Raw genomic sequence first — 23,084 nt, 5'->3', positions numbered from 1 at the left:
TTTTCTGGGGTTTTATCTTGTTCCTTCATCTGGTACATAGCCCTCTGCCTTTTCATCTTGTCTATCTTTCTGTGAGTAGAGTTTTTGTCTCACAGGCTGCAGGATTGTATCTTCTTGCTTCTGCTGTCTGCCCTCTGGTGGATGAGGCTATCTAAGAGGCTTGTGCAAGCTTCCTGATGGGAGGGACTGGTGGTGGGTAGAGCTGACTGTTTCTCTGGTGGGCAGAGCTCAGTAAAATTTTAATCCGCTTGACTGCTGCTGGGTGGGGCTGGTTTCCCTCCCTCTTGGTTGTCTGGCCTGAGGCAACCCAACACTGGAGGCTACCTGGGCTCTTTGGTGGGGCTAATGGCAGACTCTGGGAGGGCTCATGCCAAGGAGTACTTCCCAGAACTTCTGCTGCCAGTGCCCTTATCCCCATGGTGAACCACAGCCACCACCACCCGCCACCCCCCGCCTCTGCAGGAGACCCTCCAACACTAGCAGGTAGGTCTGGTTCAGTCTCCCCTGGGGTCCCTGCTCCTTCCCCTGCGTCCCGATGCGCACACTCCTTTGTGTGTGTCCTCCAAGAGTGGAGTCTCTGTTTCCCCCAGTCCTGTTGAAGTCCTGCAATCAAATCCCACTAGCCTTCAAAGTCTGATTCTCTAGGAATTCCTCCTCCCTTTGCTGGACCCCCAGGTTGGGAAGCCTGATGTGGGGCTCAGAACCTTCACTTCAGTGGGTGGATTTCTGTGGTATAAGTGTTCTCCAGTCTCTGAGTCATCCACCCAACAGTTATGGGATTTGATTTTACTGTGATCGCGCCCCTCCTACAGTCTCATTGTGGCTTCTCCTTTGTCTTTGGATGTGGGATATCTTTTTTGGTGAGTTCCAGTGTCTTCCTGTCAATGATTGTCCAGCAGTTAGTTGCAATTCTGGTATTCTCACAAGAGGGAGTGAGAGCACGTTCTTCTACTCTGCCATCTTGGTTCAGCCATCCACTCTTTTTTCAGTGGACATTTGGGACTTTTCCATTTTTTGCTCTTAGAAACAAGACTGCTACAGGCATTCTTATACATGCATTCTAAAGCACATTTGCAAGAGTTTCTCTAGGGTAGGCACCATTGTCATATGGTAGACAATCAAATTTCAGAGGTAATACCCAATTGTTTCCAAGATGGTTGTGCCGATTTGTGCTCCCACAACAATGTAAGAATTCCTGTTGCTCCATATTTTTACATCTCATGCTGATAATTTAAAATTTTATCAAATGAGTAGGTATAAAATGGCATCTTATTTTATTGTCATGTCCTATTATTTCTAATTCAAAATTTATGGTTTTTAAGCTGTTTTGTTTCTGAATTTCTATTACAATTGCATTATGATCAGAAAACCTATAGGATATCAATTCTTTGAAATTTATTAAGACTTGCTTCATCAATCTTGAGAACGAAAAATGGAGCTGGAGGAATCAGGCTCCCTGACTTCAGACTATACTACAAAGCTACAGTAATCAAGACAGTATGGTACTGGCACAAAAACAGAAAGATAGATCAATGGAACAGGATAGAAAGCTCAGAGATAAACCCACGCACATATGGTCACCTTATCTTTGATAAAGGAGGCAGGAATGTACGGTGGAGAAAGGACAGTCTCTTCAATAAGTGGTGCTGGGAAAACTGGACAGGGACATGTAAAAGTATGAGATTAGATCACTCCCTAACACCATACACAAAAATAAGCTCAAAATGGATTAAAGACCTAAATGTAAGGCCAGACACTATCAAACTCTTAGAGGAAAACATAGGCAGAACACTCCATGACATAAATCACAGCAAGATCCTTTTTGACCCACCTCCTAGAGAAATGGAAATAAAGACAAAAATAAACACATGGGACCTAATGAAACTTAAAAGCTTTTGCACAGCAAAGGAAACCATGAACAAGACCAAAAGACAACCCTCAGAATGGGAGAAAATATTTGCAAATGAAGCAACTGACAAAGGATTAATCTCCAAAATTTATAAGCAGCTCATGCAGCTCAATAACAAAAAAACAAACAACCCAATCCAAAAATGGGCAGAAGACCTAAATAGACATTTCTCCACAGAAGATATACAGACTGCCAACAAACACATGAAAGGATGCTCAACATCTTTAATCATTAGAGAAATGCAAATCAAAACTACAATGAGATATCATCTCACACCAGTCAGAATGGCCATCATCAAAAAATCTAGAAACAATAAATGCTGGAGAGGGTGTGGAGAAAAGGGAACACTCTTACACTGCTGGTGGGAATGTGAATTGGTACAGCCACTATGGAGAACGGTATGGAGGTTCCTTAAAAAACTACAAATAGAACTACCATATGACCCAGCAATCCCACTACTGGGCATATACCCTGAGAAAACCATAATTCAAAAAGAGTCATGTACCAAAATGTTCATAGCAGCCCTATTTACAATAGCCCAGAGATGGAAACAACCTAAGTGTCCATCATCGGATGAATGGGTAAAGAAGATGTGGCACATATATACAATGGAATATTACTCAGCCATAAAAAGAAATGAAATTGAGCTATTTGTAATGAGGTGGATGGACCTAGAGTCTGTCATACAGAGTGAAGTAAGTCAGAAAGAGAAAGACAAATACTGTATGCTGACACACATATATGGAATTAAAAAAAAAAAAATGTCATGAAGACCATAGGCGTAAGACAGGAATAAAGACACAGACCTACTAGAGAATGGACTTGAAGATATGGGGAGGGAGAAGGGTAAGCTGTGACAAAGCGAAAGACTACCAAACATAAGGTAGATAGCTAGTGGGAAGCAGCCGCATAGCACAGGGAGATCAGCTCGGTGCTTTGTGACTGCCTGGAGGGGTGGGATAGGGAGGGTGGGAGGGAGACGCAAAAGGGAGGGGATATGGGAAAATATGTATATGTATAACTGATTAAATTTGTTATAAAGCAGAAAAAAAAATCTCAAAAAAAAAAAAGACTTGCTTCATGACCTCATATATGGTCAGTTTTGTAAACATTCAACATATGCTCAAAAATGTGTATCCTCTAATAGCTAGACACATATTTTCATCTATGTTTATTAGATCAAGGTTATTAAATGTAAGGCTCCAATCAATGTTTTACATACTTTTTAAATGTCTTTTGTTCTATTAATTACCAAAAGAAGGAGATAAAAATTCACCACTACGTGGTATCCTTACTTCCCTTTCATGTCTTTTTATCTCTCCTTCATATTTTCTATCTCTTTGTTCCTCTGTGCTGCTTCCAGGCAACATTTTCAGATTTGTCTTAAAGTTTGTTAATTCTCTCTTTAGTGGGGCCTATCTACTACCAAATCTTTCCATTGAGTTTTCTTTTAATGACAAATAATATACTTTTTATATCAAAAATTGTTCCATTTTTTGAAATCTATCTGGTCATTTTTGTAGTCTCATGCTCCTCATCCATTTTTCCCCGAATTCATTTTAGTTTTAAAAACACATTATGTGTAGGTAGCTGTTTAATATTCTGTATTCCATGTTTCCAAAATCTGAAGTCCTTTCAGATATACTTCTGTTCTCTTTTTTTGTTTCTTTTGACTGTCATTTATGATGGCTTGTTTCTTTGTATATATTCTATTATTTTTCACTGTGAGCTCAACTCTGCAAGAATGTTCTAAGGCTTGTGTGTGAAGATACAATCCTCCAGGAAGGATTAGCATTACCTTCTGCTATTTGTCTATGGCATGAAGATCAGGTTCCATTTGGAATTAAAATTTCCTTCTTGGGCTTTTTAAGCCTAACTGTATAGTGTACATTCAAGTTCCAGACTCATGAGGTTGGGTCAATGGTTTTTAACTCTTAGGGAAGTCCCCTATCTTCATGAAGACTCCGATTCTTAATATTTAAAACTGGCATAATAAAAACTGCTTACAGTATTGTTAAAAGGATGAAATGTGATAAGAAATATAAAATATAAAATGCACATCTGACATATATAGCAGGTATTCAGTAAAAGCAAACCTCCTGCTTCATCCCTAATCCTCTACAAGCCACAATTAAAAAGCTTCCTCTTTTGCCTATCCCAATTTTCTCATTCAGAAAGAGCAGTTCTCTTCAGGGTAATTTTTTTATGTAGCTGTTAAGATATATTTTCACATTCTGTTAACTTTCCATAAACAGGTGTCATTTAACACATTGGGTCTTAGAATCACCAGCTGCCTTTATTTATTTCTATATGTCTTATGTCCCCTTCTAAATAAAGTTTCTTGAAGAAAAGGACAGCGAGCACATAATTTATGCTTAATAAACTCTGATAAAGGAAAAAAGTTCTCCCACAAAATAGAGCAGTGCACCAATACAGGGTGCATGGGTACTGGTGGCTGATCACCATCTGAGAAAAAGCACATTTAAAGGGAGACAGTGTGACTGCCGCAAGGGGAAATGGAAAGGCAGTAAAGAAAAGAATACATGCATTTATAAAATCATATATTGTGTACACACAATATATGATTGTGTGTACACACAAAATATATAAATTTATAAACTCAAAATATGTACTGATTTCATCATTTTCTCTATAGCAGGCACTAGGTAAAACAATAAAAGAATAAGTCACTGAAAGTATATCATATAATCAGAGTACATTCAAATAAGCTTTACAGATAAAAGCTTTCAACTTACAGTGTAACAGTATCTTCCCTTGAGGTAATACAAAAAGGGTTCTTCAGGTAAAAATTCGATTGCTTTATCTAGATGCTCCTGAAAGAAAATCCAAAAGAAATATCTCCCAAGTTTCAGGTAGTGTTGAGTAGAACTCTGCCTAGTAAATTCAAAGGGACTTTATAATGTTGTTTTGTCTCCCTCCTCAATCTTTATCATTAATACAATTAAGCTTCTCAATAACTCAATCATCAAAATGCTCACAACTAGAACCAGAACTGTGATTATGATTTAATAAGGCTACAGAAAACGTCACCTTAAAAATAGAAAACATCCAAGTCACATTTTTGTCTGCCCATGACTTGCCTACCTAATACTTATTGATTGAGAGGCAAACTTACAAATGTCATATGATGTGGGTATAATAGAGAAAAAAATAGCAGAACTAGGTGATAGAAGAATCTACTCCCCTGACATTGTCAAATGGTTATAGGGAGCTGGAAAACAAAGAACTCTCTGCCCATTCCTAAAATTATTGACCCTGAGGGGTTATTTACTGAAAGATTACAACTACAGGCACATGATACATAATGAGTATGCGCATTACTTATTTTATTCATCTATCATGGCAAATTTAAGCCCTAGATTGAATTCTACTCCTCCCAGCAAATCAATATGTATTAAATATTAACTAATTAGTACCAGTCATGTTTATGATGTTGGTGTGCTCATGACTAAAAGGCTAAGCCTCTACCTTTAAAAAAATAATACTCGGGGCCTCCCTGGTGGCGCAGTGGTTGAGAGTCCGCCTGCCGATGCAGGGGATACGGGTTCGTGCCCCGGTCTGGGAGGATCCCATATGCCGCGGAGCGGCTGGGCCCGTGAGCCATGGCCGCTGAGCCTGCGCGTCCGGAGCCTGTGCTCCGCAACGGGAGAGGCCACAACAGTGAGAGGCCCGCGTACCGAAAAAAAAAAAAAAAAAAAAAAATAAATAAATAAATAAAAAAATAAAAAAATAAAAAAATAATACTCGGGCTTCCTTGGTGGCACAGTGGTTGAGAGTCCGCCTGCCGATGCAGGGGACGCGGGTTTGTGCCCCGGCCCGGGAGGATCCCACATGCCACAGAGCGGCTGGGCCCATGCACCATGGCCGCTGAGCTTGCGCGTCCGGACCCTGTGCTCCGCAACGGGAGAGGCCGCGACAGTGAGAGGCCCGCGTACCACACACACACACACACACAAAAATAATAATAATAATACTCATCTACTATGTGACTTCCTTCAGGATCTATAATAATAATAATAATCCTTAATCACCCAAAGAGTTTGTTTCTTTTTTGGCACAGTACTATTTAAAGACTGTCATTTCATTTAAGTAAAAAAGATAAATTCCTAGAGATAAATCTGTTGAATAATTTGATTTATACCTGTGAATGGAACATACAGCTACAGTAAAACATTTTTAATATCAAGAAATACCTTGAAGCGATATCCATAGTTAATTTTGTTTTGTAAGCCCTCAAACTCAGATACATAGCCACACAAAACCGCATACCTGAAAAGGATAAAAACAGTGGACATTGTGTAAACTTTTAATCAAATACCATGAAATTTAACATTTAAAAAAAATCTCCAAACCATTCATTAATATTTAACAAAAGTATTCATATTGATGAATAAATAACCAATGTTTGACATTAACATGAGGCCAGTTTCTTCAGTTGTACCTGGGGATACTAACACCATCTATCTCATATGTGTGCTATGAGGGTAAAATATCTAAAACGTAATCGCTTACAATAGTGTCTGGCCTGGAGTGAGTTCCAAGAAAGATTAGCTGCTGCCATCACCTTCATCAACATCAGAGTCACAAAGAGACCCTCAGAAAAGTCTATTCACATAAGTATTAACCTGAAAAATACACTGTGTCAACAGATTCCTGCTTCTCTTTCGTAAAAATAAAAAGTTCAAGGCTCCCTTAACGTCATTTGAAAATTAAAATAAATATCATGACTAAAAACAAATACTAAAATCAAAGGTAATTTTAGAATATGTTTTTTCAAAAATTCCCCATGTCCTTCAATCCTTCCTTGGAAACACTACATTCATTACTAGAAGAGTGCATCCCATGGATTCTTTACTTTTTTTCCCTTGGGAATATAAAATTTACATAAATAAATATTTGACTATAAATTATGTACACTATTTGTTCAGCAACTTGCTTCCTCTAAAAATTGGGCACAATATTTGTTCAGCAACTTGCTTCCTCTAAAAATTGGGCACATATTACTTTTTACGTTCAGACTGTTTCTGTCTGTGCAAAAGTATTCAGAGTGTTTCTGTCTGAGGCAAAATATTCATTTACCTAAATAATTCAAAAGTAGGTCTTAATTTTCACTTGCATTGTCATAACTGAAATGGAAAATGTAATTTTGGGTGTTATTTATCTTGATTGTTCCTGTAGATACACATAACTTTCAAATAAAAAATAGAAGTGAACAATTTTCTTAATTTGGAACAGTTAGACCATTCCTGAACACAAAAGATCACATAATTCACACAACTTATGCACAACCAATAAAATGGCCACTTTTCAGTTATAAGTTTTTTGACTTAATTTTCATTAGAAAATCAATAATCTCCTAACAGTAGAAGCAAGAGTTATGACAAAAGCAACCTATTATGATCTGAGAACTTACCTAGATTAGGAGATACTACTTAAATTACTACCTTAAATACTATCTTAAATTACTATAATACATTTATCACAACTGTACTAATATTGATATACAATATTGAAAATTTTCAAAATGAACCAATATTAATATATTATTGTTAACTAAACTCCATGCTTCATTCTAATTTCCATCTGTTTTTCCCTCACGTCCTTAAATTTTGACATTTTCCTCTCCATCCCTCCTTCCATATTTATCCCTCTTAATTCACCTTGTTCAGTATCTCTTTCAACATGTGAAAATCTTTTAATTTCTATTGTCATCCATCAAACACCCTGTTCCTCCTAATTTTGCGTCACTTGCAACATTTATAATCATACCTTCCACATCTTCACCCACTGAAAAAAATTACTGAACACACTAGTGTCTAAGAACTAGACCTGGAACTCTAGAATCATGATATTGTCAACAGTTATCCTTTTGAATGATTGAGGCTCAAACCCTTCTGCCAGCATGGGTGACAAAGAACCTTGCCCATATTTTAACATCTTGTCCCCAAGAATATTATGAGTGAACTTGCCTTAAAGCCTTCCTTAAATCCAGATATAGTAGCTCAATTTCCCTACTCTATCTACTAGCAAAGAAAAAACAGATCATCTCACATTTTTAGAAAAATCTGTTGAGTCTTCTTGAACTTCATCACTCACAGAAAACCCAACTAACTATTTGTGCTGTAATCAAAGGGAAAGATTCTGTGTTCACTGATCTATAGTGGTGGAATCAATCTTCTATTTTTTGAAAATCAGAACAACTTATGCACATCTCTAGCTTTTACAGAGCTCTCTCAGCATGTTCTTTCCAAGTTACTCTGAGTGAAGAAAAAGAAAAAAGAAAAAAACGTGACTTAAGAAAACCATTATATGAAATATGTACATTTTCCCTTATAAATAATCTGTCACCAGAGTCTTATGTTTTTCATAATCATTTTGAAGTCTGCTTCTTTCAAGTCTAAAGTATTATTTATCTTCCTACATGTCATAAATTCAAAGTTTACCTGAACCACTTTTCCTCAAAGGATCATCATTTCTTTTCTGGCAATCAATCCCACCTATATCTGCATGTATGTGTTGTTGTTTTTCACACTGTTTATCTTGGAAAATGTAATTTAAAATTTTATTTTGTAGGGCCTCCCTGGTGGCGCAGTGGTTGAGAGTCCGCCTGCCGATGCAGGGGATACGGGTTCGTGCCCCGGTCCGGGAGGATCCCATATGCCGCGGAGCGGCTGGGCCCGTGAGCCATGGCTGCTGAGCCTGCGCATCCGGAGCCTGTGCTCTGCAACGGGAGAGGCCACAACAGTGAGAGGCCCGCATACCGCAAAAAAAAAAAAAAAAAAAAAAAAAAAAAAAAAAAAAAAAAATTTATTTTGTAAACTCTCAGGTTGATGGGAACTATGAAGAAAATTAACACACAATATGGTCTATTACCTCCATCTAGAGGTTGTTCTGACTATGCGTTGACAAAAATTCTGTATTTTCTTTGCATCTATAGTGAATATTTTAATAACTGACAAACATCCCTGTCTGAACAACTAGTAAACGACTACTAAAACAACTCCATTAGTTTCCCAGTAGCATTTTTGATTTAGCACCAATGCTCTTTATACTGTGAAAAAGCAGAGGAAGAGTAAATAATAGATGAAATACTGAGTACATACAAATATAAGATCTGGTTTTTGTTTTTCCACTTATTGTATGACCCTTGGTTACTAATCACAACACCACACCAGACACACATATACTGCACCACACACACAGACGGCCTTGCTTTCTATAAAATGGAAACAGGTTGTTCTGTGCATCACGTGCTAGAAGGCATGGGGATATAATTTGTGAACAGTAGAGCACAACAAATATGTAAGACATTATTTATAATTAAGGTCAGGCCTATTTGGCTAACAAACTGCAAATCCACTGGTGATTCTGTTCTCTTGATTCTAGAAGTATTTTAGGCTGGTACAACAAAAACGACAGAATTATATAGAAAGCTTATGTAGCCTGAAAGTTACAGAGCAATTTCATTTTGGAAAAGATGATGATGAAAAACAAGTCTTTAAAATAATATTTGTTTTTCAATTATTCCCTCCATATCACCCTTTATGATAATTATTTCTAACGATTGCATCTTTTATTTCAAACTGAAGGCTTATAAACCATCACAGAACCCTGTAAACTATGGGTCAGCAAACTTTCGCTGCAGGGCCAGGTAGGAAACATTTAAGGTTGTGGGATCAGAGAGTCTCTGTTACAACTGCTCAACTTCATTGCTATGTACAAATGCACAGGTGTGGCTGTGCTCCAATAAAACTTTATTTACAAAAGCAGGCAGCTGCATTTGGCCTAGAGGCCATGTTTTGTCATTTATGCTGAATGAATGAGAAAAAGTCGTAACATACTGAAAAAAATTCCAGCAGGATAAGACATTTTCATGACATTTTATTACAATTAATTATAGAATCAGTTAACCTAAGTTTCACATATTGCTTCTCAAGTCAAAGTCTTAATTTCTCTTTTTTCATCACCCTAAACCTCTACCACTGTATTTAATTGAGTGAGAATTCTTATATTCAGTAGGTACATCATAATATATTTTATGAATTAAGATAAAATCACATTGCTGTACAACAGAAATTAATACAATGTTGTAAATCAACTATACTTCAATGAAATAAATTTTAAAAATTGACATTTGAATTTATTAAATTTTAGCAACTGATCAGATTTTAATTGTTTTTTAATTAAAACTGATACTGAATAAAAAATCATGTGAAACACAATTGGATCAGTACTCTGTGTGTGTCTGTGAATAAGATTCACCCTCGGGGTTAAATCCCACAGTTATAAACAGGGCAATTAGTACACAACAAAAAGTGAAAAAAGATGAACAAAAGAGAAGTAGCCAGATTAGTGGAAGACAGCCTGGGAAACCCACTGAGTAAGAGTTAAGCATAATCTGTCCTCACAAGGTAAGTTTAAGGTGCTTATGAAGTCTTCAGAGAAGATTCAACATTGTTCCTTTATGGAAATTTGGAAGTTCACACTGATAAGTGTCCTCAAATTGAGGGTTAACATCAAATGTACATTTTTAATGTGATTCTCCATGGATGCAGATGCTTGTATGGGAGAAGGAAGAGGACAGCAGAGGAAGAGGAGGGGGAGGTTCAGAGTTAAGAGTAGGGCTTCGATGTTCTTTCTGCGTCCAAATCTGGCTAACCAACACCCAAACATCTCCATTATCGAAAGAGATGAAGCAAGTGTAGCTTGATCAGTATAAATTCATTACAGGTATACTAAAAATGGAAGAACAGAAGTACTTTAACACATTAATTTATTAATATCAGTATTATGCAAATTAGGTGAGGAAGGTAAAGCTGGCTATAGAAATAATAGCCAAGACCCTTACATTACTGGAGAAATGACCCGAAAGATATCTACCAGGATGTTAATTGCAAAATTACCTTTCTCCTAGAGTTGTGGCAGAGGCACTAGGGCACAGAACAATACTTTATCTATTAGGTATACTCTGGCTCCTAAAGCAAGACACTCTACTACCCATGCATGACACATTAGTGAAATGATTCACAGGTTCTGCCAGGCTTAGCCCTTCACCCATCTCCAGGCTATATAAGAGAAGGCAAAGAGTTCGCTGAAGCAGAGACCTGGAGGGGATATTTCTGCGAATAGAACTACTAGGGTACTTGGGTTCCACCTCCCACCTTCTCATGCGAGATGGAAGGGGGTAGCCTTGTTTCTCATTTTAAGTGATGGCAGCTTCAAAAGACCTATTCTTATTTTGGCATGTTCTTCAGAGTTTGGGGGACATAAAGAATGTTATCTGATTCCTGCCCAGGGAAGTTTTAGGATGAGACTGTGTGAGTGGTGCTCCCCCTGCTGGTGGCAGTGTAAAGAAACAGGTCTGCTTTGGAAAAATCGTTTGTACTTTTGAGTTGGTGGGGCAAAAATGAATTTCCTGGAGGATAAATGTGGACCTGCAGAAAAGAAGTCATTTTGAGAGAGATTTGCCTAAGACTATCCCAGAAGAATAAAATAATCCCAAAGAGGGGTGGATTTCTGACAATCTAGGTCTGAGAGAAGGGTCAAAAATAAATTTATGACTATGTCTTCCTAGCACCTAAAGTACCAATATTACTGGGGAGAAAAAATAACTAAGAAACTAAGAAATGCTATAGAAATACAACTATGAGTAAAATGAAGTGTTAATTAAAAACAGTATTTTTCTTCTTATTTGTGTTTTATAATTGTAAATATACAAAGGATACAAAACAAAACATACTCAAGAATAAATTTTTTTGTCCCAAGGATATCCACCTGTACCCATCCAACTAATCAGATTTCCCTTGTTTGAGCTTTCTTATATTAGAAATGGCTTTCCTTTGACTTGTGGAATTTGTATACCTTGACTCATCAAGGTATAATGGCTGATGTGCTTTTATTCTTCTCTCTGCGTTTCATTTAGAAATGTGGCATCACTTTAGTATTTGTCTTCAAACAAAATGTTATATGAAATTAGATTTAATTAAATTTGTCATGTGCACAGTTATTGGACTTGGTAGATTCAGTTATGAATTCTTCAATGAAAGTTTATCTTAAATATATTTAAAATATATATACTGAAAAATACATGAGAATAAAAAGAACAAGAACAGTTACTGTGCTATATACTAAACATTCTTTTTAGTGAATGTGACATGTTAAGTGGGTCAATAATATTTTAAAAATCCATTACAATTTATAAAGAGGTATATCAGAATTTTTTAAAGACTGCATAAATTCTATGTACTTACCATAGATGACAATGTCCATTCATGGGTGCTCTAGTAATAGCTTTTTCACCTAATGTCTTTCCTGAAAGATAAATGCACTTACACTTATTACCTTCATCTGAGTTGGTGGGAGGTAAATTATTGAATTAAGCCAGTAGTTCCCAAAGTATGGTCCCAAGACCAGAAGCCATCACCTGGAATCTTGTTAGAAAAGCAAATTTTGGACCACATGAGGGACTTGATCATAAACTATGAGAGTCAGCAGTCTGCGTTAACTAGCCTCTAGTGATTCTGATGTATGCTCAAGTTTGAGACTCACTGGGTTAAGTGATTTAACCAAGTGCAAGAGAAGTCATTCAATCATTATCTAGAAGTGTTAATAGAAATTGTTTTGTAATTAACTCAACCAACATTTACTGAGTGCTTTCTAAGTATCATATTATGTGAGCCTCTGGGAATAAAAAGTCAAATAAGACACAGTTCTTGACTTCCAAGTAGGCAGCAGGTATATAAACAAACAAATTATGTGCAAAAAATAAATACAAGGTAAAAAGAGAGTATAACAGAGAATGGAGAGAGAAACTCTATCTAAAGGGCTAAGGGAAGATGTCCCAAGAAGCTCTTGTCTAATCTTTCACAATAATGAGCAGGCTCAGTATATAAATAATTCCCCTAAATAACTTTACTTAGTTTTAGAATAACTTTTTTTTTTTTTTTTTTTTTTGCGGTACGCGGGCCTCTCACTGTTGTGGCCTCTCCCATTGTGGAGCACAGGCTCTGGACGTGCAGACTCAGCGGCCATGGCTCACGGGCCCAGCCGCTCCGCGGCATGTGGGATCTTCCCGGACCGGGGCACGAACCCGTGTCCCCTGCATCGGCAGGTGGACTCCCAACCACTGCGCCACCAGGGAAGCCCTAGAATAACTTTTAATAACCTATTAATTTTTGGATAGAGGTTTGTCTAACCCAGGGGTCCCCAACCCCCAGGCAGTGGACCGGTACTGGTCCGCAGCCTGTTAGGAACCAGACCACACAGCAGGAGGTGAGCCGCGGGCGAGTGGGCAAAGCTTCATCTGCTGCTCCCCGTCGCTCCCCACCCCCACCCCCCGCCCCGGGGGAAAAACTGTCTTCCACGAAACCGGTCCCTGGTGCCAAAAAGGGTGGGGACCACTGGTCTAAATCAAATTCTGAAAATCTTTCTCAAAAAGTGGCTGTTTTATTTTATACCATCTCCTTTTCCCTGCTCTAATTTTTTTTTTTTTTTTGCTTGAAGAGACTATCCAATGATCTACAAAATGCTCTTCTAAATAAGTAGTTTAGATAATTTTTATAAATAAAGATATTTTATTCTAAAATCATTCTATTTGTTATTTGCTAAGGTGGTACTTTATAGCTCTGTTCATTAAGAGAACTACCCTGTATAGAAATCTACATAAACTCGAAAAAAACTAAAAGGAAGTATTTTAAAATAATAACTGATAGTACATTGTGGACATATATTAAAAGAGTTAGTAATTTGGTAATGAATGATCGAAAAACATAAATACTTTTAAATGTACAGACTTTAAAAACTAAATCAACATTTTCCCTACATTGCCAAATGAACAAAAATAGCTTTTAGGGCACTGCCACAAGCTTAAAATAGATGTGATTCCATCGTTCTGAGAATATAAAATGGAGCTGGGTACTATACAGATTGGTTTTACAGCCTCATTTATGCAGCTTCAGCCTGAAAGGAAAGCTATTTCCCTTACAAAATTGTATTTTGTGATCTATTTGTGGCATTTGTATCAGTCATTTAATTCTGAAAATTACAATAATGTTCTTTTAGATATAAGATTCATGTTTTATTTGGAAGACAAGTATGATCAATCATAGTATGTCCACAGATGTACTGCATAATGGTACACCCCAGTTGGAGGTTTAGGAAAGAATTCTGTACTCTTCAGTGATCCAATCTTCCCTCGGCATACAAGTTCAAATATACTGTTTTGAGCAATAATAGTACTCTTCCTCCCTTGTACTGGGTGCCAATGCCCTTCAACTCCAGTCTCCAATGTCTCAGCTCCAGTGTTCTTTGCCATCACCTTTGCCAGGCACTTACTACCTGTGCATTGAATTACAATTGCCTGTCTCCATATTGATCTTGTCAGTAAGTTCCTGAGTGTAACACTGTCTTGATCATATTCATGTCCCTCCTTTTCTCCTTCCCCCACCCCTCATTTTTTTTTTTTTTTTTCTGGTACGCGGGCCTCTCACTGTTGTGGCCTCTCCCGCCGCGGAGCACAGGCTCCGGACGCGCAGGCCCAGCGGCCATGGCCCACGGGCCCAGCCGCTCCATGGCACACGGGACCCTCCCGGACCAGGGCACGAACCCGCGTTCCCTGCATTGGCAGGCGGACTCTCAACCACTGCGCCACCAGGGAAGCCCCCTCACCCCTCATTTTAACTTTGTTCCTAGACACAGTGATTTCGAATAAATATTTTGAATAAATAAATAAAAATTTCTCATAAATATGTCTTGGATAAAAAATAGGAATTCTGTTAAATTTATTTCTATAACTGCATGAACACATCTGAGGGGTCACTGTTTTTTCTTTGACACTATAAACTTTTCTCTTTTTTGAATATATCCTGTCTCAATCCATGCTTCTTTCTTGTACTTGGGTACGAGAGTTTGGATTTCCTCCAGCCTACTTCTTTCTCCATTTTCACCATCTCATACATTAACTCAGTTAAACTCTCACTCCATTTAAAAATACCAATCCCAAGTAATTTTACTATGTGAGACTTACTTCCAGAAGAAAGAGTTCCCTGCATCAACGTTCACCCCCGCCATCATATCCTCCTTTCTGTTATACCCTCTCTTAATATGCCACATTCTTCTTTACTAACGACTTACTTCAGTGTGTTTCTTTATATGTAGAATTATTTTAGTAATACTATCTTCCCCACAAAGTCATAAGCTCCTTGCAGTCTGAGAACATGTCTAGTTTGCTATCATATTTCTACCTTCTAACATAGGAGAAGCCTTAATGCCCAGGGCAGGGAGGTGCTCAAGAAAAAAAATACATTTAATATATATTTTTAAATTATTTAATATATATTTAATATTGACAGATGTTGGAACAGTTTACATAGATATACTCTGACTCTCTCAGTAGATATAAAAATAAGTCAGTTTGTTCTCTTTGGCTAAATTTTTATTTACCTTCATGTTAATAAATCTCTTCCCTAGAATTCCATTTTGTTTATGGTCTGCAAGAAGGATTGCTACAGAAAAACTGCCCCACAAAGCTGATGATGAATATGTAAAGAATAAGAAGGGGAATTCCTTCCATCCTCCTCCCACTAAGAATTAAAGTACTTAGCAAAGAAACCTACAAGCGGAAGAAATGTAATTTCAAGGAACTTGGAAATATTTCCTTCTTAGAAATAAAAATGACAGGGAACTAGAGTAGAAGGAGATTGGCAGTATCATTATCTTCTTGCTGTTTCTTCCTCATGCTATCTCAGAGAAGGAAAGCCTGGAAAAGAGAAGACTTTGGAATAAAAACAAAAAACAAACAAACAAAAAAACTAAAGAAGTTTTGATGTCAAATTACTATCCTGAAACTTAGGGGGCTTTTTGCAAGAAAGAGTTTGATACTCAGTGAGAGCCAAGGTTTACATATATATCAAATTTGACATTCTAGCTGTTTTTCATTTTTTGTTTTTTTTTGCGGTACGCGGGCCTCTCACCATTGTGGCCTCTCCCGTTGCGGAGCACAGGCTCCGCATGCACAGGCTCAGCGGCCATGGCTCATGGGCCTAGCCGCTCCGCGGCATGTGGGATCCTCCCGGACCAGAGCATGAACCCGTGTCCCCCGCATCGGCAGTCGGACTCTCAACCACTGCGCCACTAGGGAAGCCCAAGCTGTTTTTCTTTTGTTGTTGTTACTTTGGAAAATAGAGGACAGTATAATGAACAACTATGGACTCATTGCTCAGCTTAACCAATTAGCTAAAACAAGGCTAATCTTGTTTTATCAAGATAAATTTTGAAAAAAACATTAAAGTATGAGTAGTTATTTATTTGTGGTACCTGGAGTTCTACGTTACAGGGAGTAAGGAGGGTTATTTTAATTGTGGTGGAAGACTACTGCTATTATCGCTTCTCATATTATTACCACTTACTGTCTCATCTTTCTGTGATTTTATAAACTTTAAAAGCTGGAATTTGAGTTTTTCAGTTACCTGTTCTAGTATGCTCAAATATTTTTTAATAACATGTACTTTTATTCTAAAAAAACCTTTCTGGGGGCTTCCCGCAGTGGTTGAGAGTCCGCCTGCCGATGCAAGGGAACACGGGTTCATGCCCCGGTCCGGGAGGATCCCACATGCCGCGGAGTGGCTGGGCCCGTGAGCCATGGCCACTGAGCCTACATGTCCGGAGCCTGTGCTCCGCAACGGGAGAGGCCGCAACAGTGAGAGGCCTGCGTACTGCAAAATAAAACAAAAAAACAAAAAAAAAAACCTTTCTGTCCTTAGACTATATAAGTACTAGGATATGTTGAAATAGATTAAACATACTTGTTTTAGCTAAGATAATTAAGCTTTAATTAAAATTCATTAGTGGTTTACTATAGATAATGATTACTACTTGAGGATAATTAATATTTACAAAATACTTACCAATATTAGCATAATGCTTCTTTTCTTGTGCATTTGTAGATAGCTCGTACATGTCTCCATAAGCACGAGCAAACCGCCAAATAAACTCTATTTCATCTCTAAACTGAATAGACAGAACTGCACATTAGATAAACTTAGAAACGTGACCAAACTGTGCTTTCCACTGCAACTTTTTTAAAAATTAGGTAAACTGGTACTTAGAAATGACTGCATCTATTCATGTGCATATCACACTTTAAGTTCAAATATTCATGGCTACAAAATGTGATGTAATGTAGTGTTACATTTGGATCTTAAAACCAATGAATATTATGCCGACACCAGCTCCACACATACAAAGACGAGAAACTTGATAGGTGTCAGAATTTATAAGTTCTCTCTGGGTTGTAGTATCCTCTCCTTGTTTTCCTTTCTAAGTTATCTATTATTAATATGATGCTTCAATGGGCATTTCAGATAATATCTTGAAGTTATTAGAGATTACACACATTCAAAAAAGGAGTCACATTTTTTACCTAAATTACCTAAATACAATCCTGGAGATTTAAAAACTTTTAGGTAATGTGTTTAGAGTTGCTAAATCCTCAAAGGTTAGACTTAAATCTCTCATGGGAAAGAAAAAGATTTATTGACCTTTGTGATATTGCAAAACCCACCGTTTTTTTTTCCTTTGGTGGTGGTGGGAAGGATGAGCTTTCCCAATTCAGCCCAGCATTAAACACTGGAAAACGATTACTGGTAGGACACAGTGAAATACTAATGGCTGTTATATTACTAACTGTAAGGTAGCGAGCTTAAAATGTAGCTTTTCCTCCCTCCAGAGAAGCAGTATGTCTTATTCTTTATCTGTTACAAAATATTTATGAAATATAACAGATTGATAAAATCAGTGTCAGTCTGTATAATATCTCTGGTTTTCATTTTTATGACCGTAGAGCCTAATAAACTCTTATACTTTTAAAAAATTGTAGTGATATTATAAAAAAATTTACATCAATCATTTAGCTTGTGTAAACTGTGACACAATTGTTATGGTCACAACATGAATGGGACAGTAGATTAAATAAAAAATTAAAACTATACAAGTATGTTATTATCACATATTTCTTACCTTTTCTTTGTGGTCACAAAGTAGTTCAAAACTCTCCATTTTGCTGGACTCATTCATACGTAAATTATCAGCCATCTGAATAAGGGCATCTAAATTTAATTCCTCTACATGAGTGTTAAATGCCTTAGGGAGTGGAAAACTCTGTTCTTCGGTATCAGTATTAGCTGTAATATACCTAAAATTGCAGAAATAATCATCAACTCTCTGTAAAGTTATACTATAATGGATAGAGTGATCCTTTTAAAATGTAAGTCAAATCATTTCACTCTTAGGCTTGAAACACTGTAATGGTGCCCCTTTTCACCCAGAAAAAGCTCAAGTCCTAATAACAGTCTATGAGGCTAGATGAGATTTGCCTCTCCCAGCTCAGTCACCTCTCTGACCTTGTTTCCCACCACGTTTCTCACTCAGTCAATTGTGTGCTGGCTGCCCAGCTGTTCCTTAAACAAGCCAGGGACACTCCTACCTCAAGACCTTTTCTTGCTGTTCCTGCTGATGGAATGGCTCTTCCTTCAGAAGGGGACATAACTCACACCCTCACCTCCTTTAAGTCTCTGTCAATGTCATCTTCTCAATGTGATCCATCCAGACCACTCAATTTAATGCTGCGACCACAACACTCCAAACTCCCTGTATATTTCCTTCACCTCCAGTCTCCCATATCATGCTTGACGTTTTTTTCTATAGTACATACTTCTAATATACTTTACTAACCTACTACACGTGCTATTTTTGTCAGTATCTCCCCCACCAGAATGCATGCTCCCTGACAACAGGATTCTTTATTTTATTAATTGATGTCATCAAGTGCCTAGAACAGCACCTGACACATAGTGGACACACACTAAATATTGCTGAATGAATGATACAGAGTTGTAGGAACTCAGCAGGCACTCAGGTATATATATTAAATATATATATACTATACATCTATACACACATATGTATGTATTTTTATATATACGTATGCACACACACACATATGTTAATTTGTAGTTCAAGACGATGTTCTCTTAGATTAGTCTTTAAAAATTCATGCTACCTCCCACATTTCCTTTTTGGTAGCATACAATGCAAACAATTTGTTTTCATTTATTTACACACTGTTCTGTTCTAAAAAGATTTTAAGGAGGTATATAAGGATATATAACATATAAGAGAACAAATCAGAAGTGGTAGGAAAAGATAAAAACAAGGCCAAATGTGAATGAGGTCAATAAAAAAGTACATATACTTTAGATATCTATACCCTTGCTACAAGGCACACAAATGTGGTTCTACATCTTCCAGCAGCTAAAGCAGTCAAAGTTCCCAACAGATTCTAACAAAGATAGAAATGAAGCAAGTTCTTGAGAGAAATGCACTTTTTTCCAATAATAAGACTCAAGTTTCCTTCAAAGTCCTTACAAAGAAGACACTATGTGAAATGATGCTCAACTTCTTCAACAACATTATCAGTGGCAACTTCATTCTTCTAATTGCTCAAACCAAAAAACTTAGGATCATCCTTGACTTCTTTGTCTCTCCTAAGCAACATTCAGAAATTCCTGTTAGTTCTATCTTCAAAATATATCCAGAACCCAGCCACCTCTCACCACCTTTGCCCACTACTCCCCTGGTCTAGACCACCATCACGTTGTCTGGATTATTGCAATGGCCTCCTATCATGTCTCCCTGCTTTAGTCCTTGACCATTGTAGTTTATTCTCAACATAGGAGCCAGAATGGTCCTTTAAAAAGCTGAATCAGATCATGTCACCCTTTGCTCAAAACCTTCCAGTGGATGACCAAATCAGAGTAAAAACCTAAGTCCTTAGAGTTGTCTACAAGACCCTACATAATCTAGTCCAATACCTCTGACCTCATCTCCTTCCACTCTCTTGCTTGCTCAGCACTCCAGGAACTCTGGCTTCCTTGATATTCCTTGAACACATCAGCCATGTTCCTGCTTTAACATCTGTATTTGCTGTCTTTCTGCCTGCTATGTTCTCCACTGGATATCCACATAATTTACTTCCTCACCTGTTTCACACCCTTGTTCAAACATAACCTTCATATTATTGCATATGATATGATTATTTACATAGAACACATTAAAAAAACCCTACAAATTATGAGACTAATAGAGTTTAGCAGGTTGGCTGCATATAAGATTAAGATATGAAAGTGAGTTTCATTTTTAATATATTAGCAGCAAAAAGCCTAAAAAACAAAATTATATAAAATACTTTACTTACAATGATCTCAGAGAATATCAGACACCCAGGAACAAATCTAATAAAACATATGTAAAAATTCTATGGAGCATATCATAAAAGATATATTAAAAGCTGTTTATAAAAGAACCTAAATTCATGGAAAAATATATCATGTTCATGGCTAGAAACAACTGATACTATAAATAAGTAAATTCTCTCCAGATTAATTCAATGTAATTCCAATTTTATAAACCTCACCAGAAATTTCATAGAATTTAATAAGATGATCCTAAAAGTTACATGAAAAGGCAAAGAGCCGAGAATAGTCAAAGCACTGTTAAGAAGGAGAGCAGGGAGAGAAGACTTACCTCACCAGATATTAGGACCTATCGTGCAGCTGTAATAATTAAAGACAGTGTGCTATTGGTACAAGGATAGGTGAGTGACTGACAGAACAGAACAGAGCCAAGAAACAGCCGCATACACAAATGAAAGTGTGGTATATGACAATGTGACATGTCAGATTAGTGAGAAGTTAACAGACTGAGGTGGAAAAGAATGGTTATCTCTACGGAAAAAGTTGAAATTGAATCTCTGTCTTATAATATTAAAAATAACTCTAAGGTATAAGGATGGTATAAGGAATTAAGTGTTAAAAATAATTTTTTAAACTCTAAATGGAAAATATAGGTGAATAACTTTTAGTCTATGGGGAAAGAAATTTTCTTAACCAAAATACAAAAGCATTAGCTATAAATGATTATTAATGATTATTAATTATGAATGATTAACCAATTTGACTATATTAAAATGAAAAACTGTTGCTAATCAAAAGATATGTTCAAAAATGCAAAAACACAAATTAAAAACCAGGAATAGATATTTTGTAACATGTACAACTGGAGAACATTAATATCAAGAATACATAAATATTTTCTAAAATTCAATGAAAAAAACACAATAAATGCAACAGAAATAAGCTCAAAAGAGGTTTTCCCAAATGAAAAAATACATATAGCCAATATACATAAGAAAAGATGTTCAACATTCACTAGCGATCAGAGAAATACAAATCATGACCACAGAGAGATATTATTGACACCTGTTGCATTTACAAAATTTAAAAATCTGACAATACTAAATGTTGGTCCAGAAGGGAAACATTACCTCATTCCTCAAGGCTTCTCACCACAAATCAGAGAAATGGCCTGGATAAAGAGTGGCTACACATACCTTACCCCCTTCACAAAAATTAACTCAAATTGGGTCACAGACCTAAATATAAAATGTAAAACTATGAAGCTCCTAGAAAATAACATAGGAGAAAAACCTAGATAAATTTGGGTATGGCAATGACTTTTTAAATACAATACCAAAGGCATGATCCATGAAAGAAATAATTGATAAGCTTCTGCTCTGTGAAAGATAATGTCAAGAAAATGAGAAGCTACAGACTGAAAGTATTTGCAAAATACACATCTGAAAAAGGACGGTTATCCAAAATATACAAAGAACTCTTAAAACTCAACCATAAGAAAATGAACAATCTCATTTAAAAATGGGCCAAAGACCTTAACAGATACCTCACCAAAGAAGATATGCAGATGGAAAATAAGCATATGAAAAGATCCTTCACATCATATGTCATTAGAGAAATGTAAACTAAAACAACGAGATACCACTACACACCTATTAGAATGGTCAAAATCCAGAATACTGACAACACCAAACACTGGGGAGGATGTGGAGTAACAGGAACTCTCATTCATTGCTTGTGGGAATGCAAAATGGTACAGCCACTTTGGAAGACAGTTTGGAGGCTTTTTACATAACTAAACATACTCTTAACCATACAATCCAGCAATCAAGTGCTCCGGTATTTCCCTAAATGAGAAGAAAACTTATGTCCACTCAAAAACCTGTACATGGATGGTTGCAGCAGCTGCCTTCATCATTGCCATAACTTGGAAGCAACCAAGATGTCCTTCAGTAGGTGAATGGATAAATAAATTGTGGTATATCCAGACAATGGAATATTATTCAGCACTAAAATGAAATGCGCTATTAAGCCATGAAGAGATATGGAGGAAACTTAAATGCACATTACTAAGTAAAAGAAGCCAATACAGGCTACATACTATATGATTCCAACTATATGACATTCTAGAAAAGGCAAAACAGTGGAGACAGTATAAAGATCAGAGGTTGCCAGGGGTTTGGGGGGAGAGAGGGATGAATAGGCAGAGCACAGAGGATTTTTAGGGCAGTGAAAACACTCTGTATTATACTGTAATAGTGGATACATGTCATTATACATTTGTCCAAACCCACAGAATGTACAACACCGAGAGTGAACCATAATGTAAACAATGGACTTTGGGTGATTATGATGTATGTATCAATGTATGTTCATCAGCTGTAACACATGTACCACTCTGGCTGGAGCTGTTGATAATGGGGGAGGCTATACATGTGTGAGGGTAGGGATTGTACAGGAAATCTCTGTACCAACCCCTCAATTTTGCTGTGAACTTAAAACTGCTCTAAAAAAGTAAAGTCTCGGTTTTTTTTTTTAAATTAGGGGAAAAAAAGGGTGGTCAGGGTCTTACATTCTTGATTCTTGGCATACCTAGCAAGATGTGTAAGTGAATAGGAAGCCCAAGGAGGACTGTCTCTCATTATAGCAATCTATTATTTGCTTCCCTTTCTTGTGAGATTATTGTCTATTGTTCCTAAGTCACATTAAATCTGTGAGTACCTTTTCCAAAAGGATATCTTTTGCAACTGAAACAATGGATTATATAATGCTTATAAAGTTTCTATTAAAAACTTCTCTTGGGCCTCCCTGGTGGCGCAGTGGTTAAGAGTCCGCCTGCCGATGCAGGGGACACGGGTTCGTGCCCCGGTCTGGGAGGATCCCATATGCCGCGGAGCGGCTGGGCC

General features: G+C 37.1%; 1 protein-coding gene across 3 annotated transcripts in view; it reads right to left on the bottom strand.

Moving 5' to 3' along the window:
- Window positions 1–23,084, bottom strand: part of RMDN2 (regulator of microtubule dynamics 2) — a 61,078-nt gene that overhangs the window by 25,864 nt on the left and 12,130 nt on the right. For all 3 annotated transcript variants that reach the window (XM_060117320.1, XM_060117318.1, XM_060117319.1), the window contains exons 3-7: window positions 17,945–18,119; window positions 16,834–16,936; window positions 12,181–12,241; window positions 6,124–6,199; window positions 4,666–4,743 (exon numbers count right to left, since the gene is read on the bottom strand). In XM_060117320.1, coding sequence (XP_059973303.1) covers window positions 4,666–4,743; window positions 6,124–6,199; window positions 12,181–12,241; window positions 16,834–16,936; window positions 17,945–18,119 — 493 coding nt within the window. The remainder of the gene's footprint in view (window positions 1–4,665; window positions 4,744–6,123; window positions 6,200–12,180; window positions 12,242–16,833; window positions 16,937–17,944; window positions 18,120–23,084) is intronic.

This window comes from Mesoplodon densirostris, chromosome 14, assembly GCF_025265405.1.
Source record: "Mesoplodon densirostris isolate mMesDen1 chromosome 14, mMesDen1 primary haplotype, whole genome shotgun sequence".
Taxonomy (NCBI): domain Eukaryota; kingdom Metazoa; phylum Chordata; class Mammalia; order Artiodactyla; family Ziphiidae; genus Mesoplodon; species Mesoplodon densirostris.
This window is presented reverse-complemented; position numbering and strand designations above follow the sequence as displayed.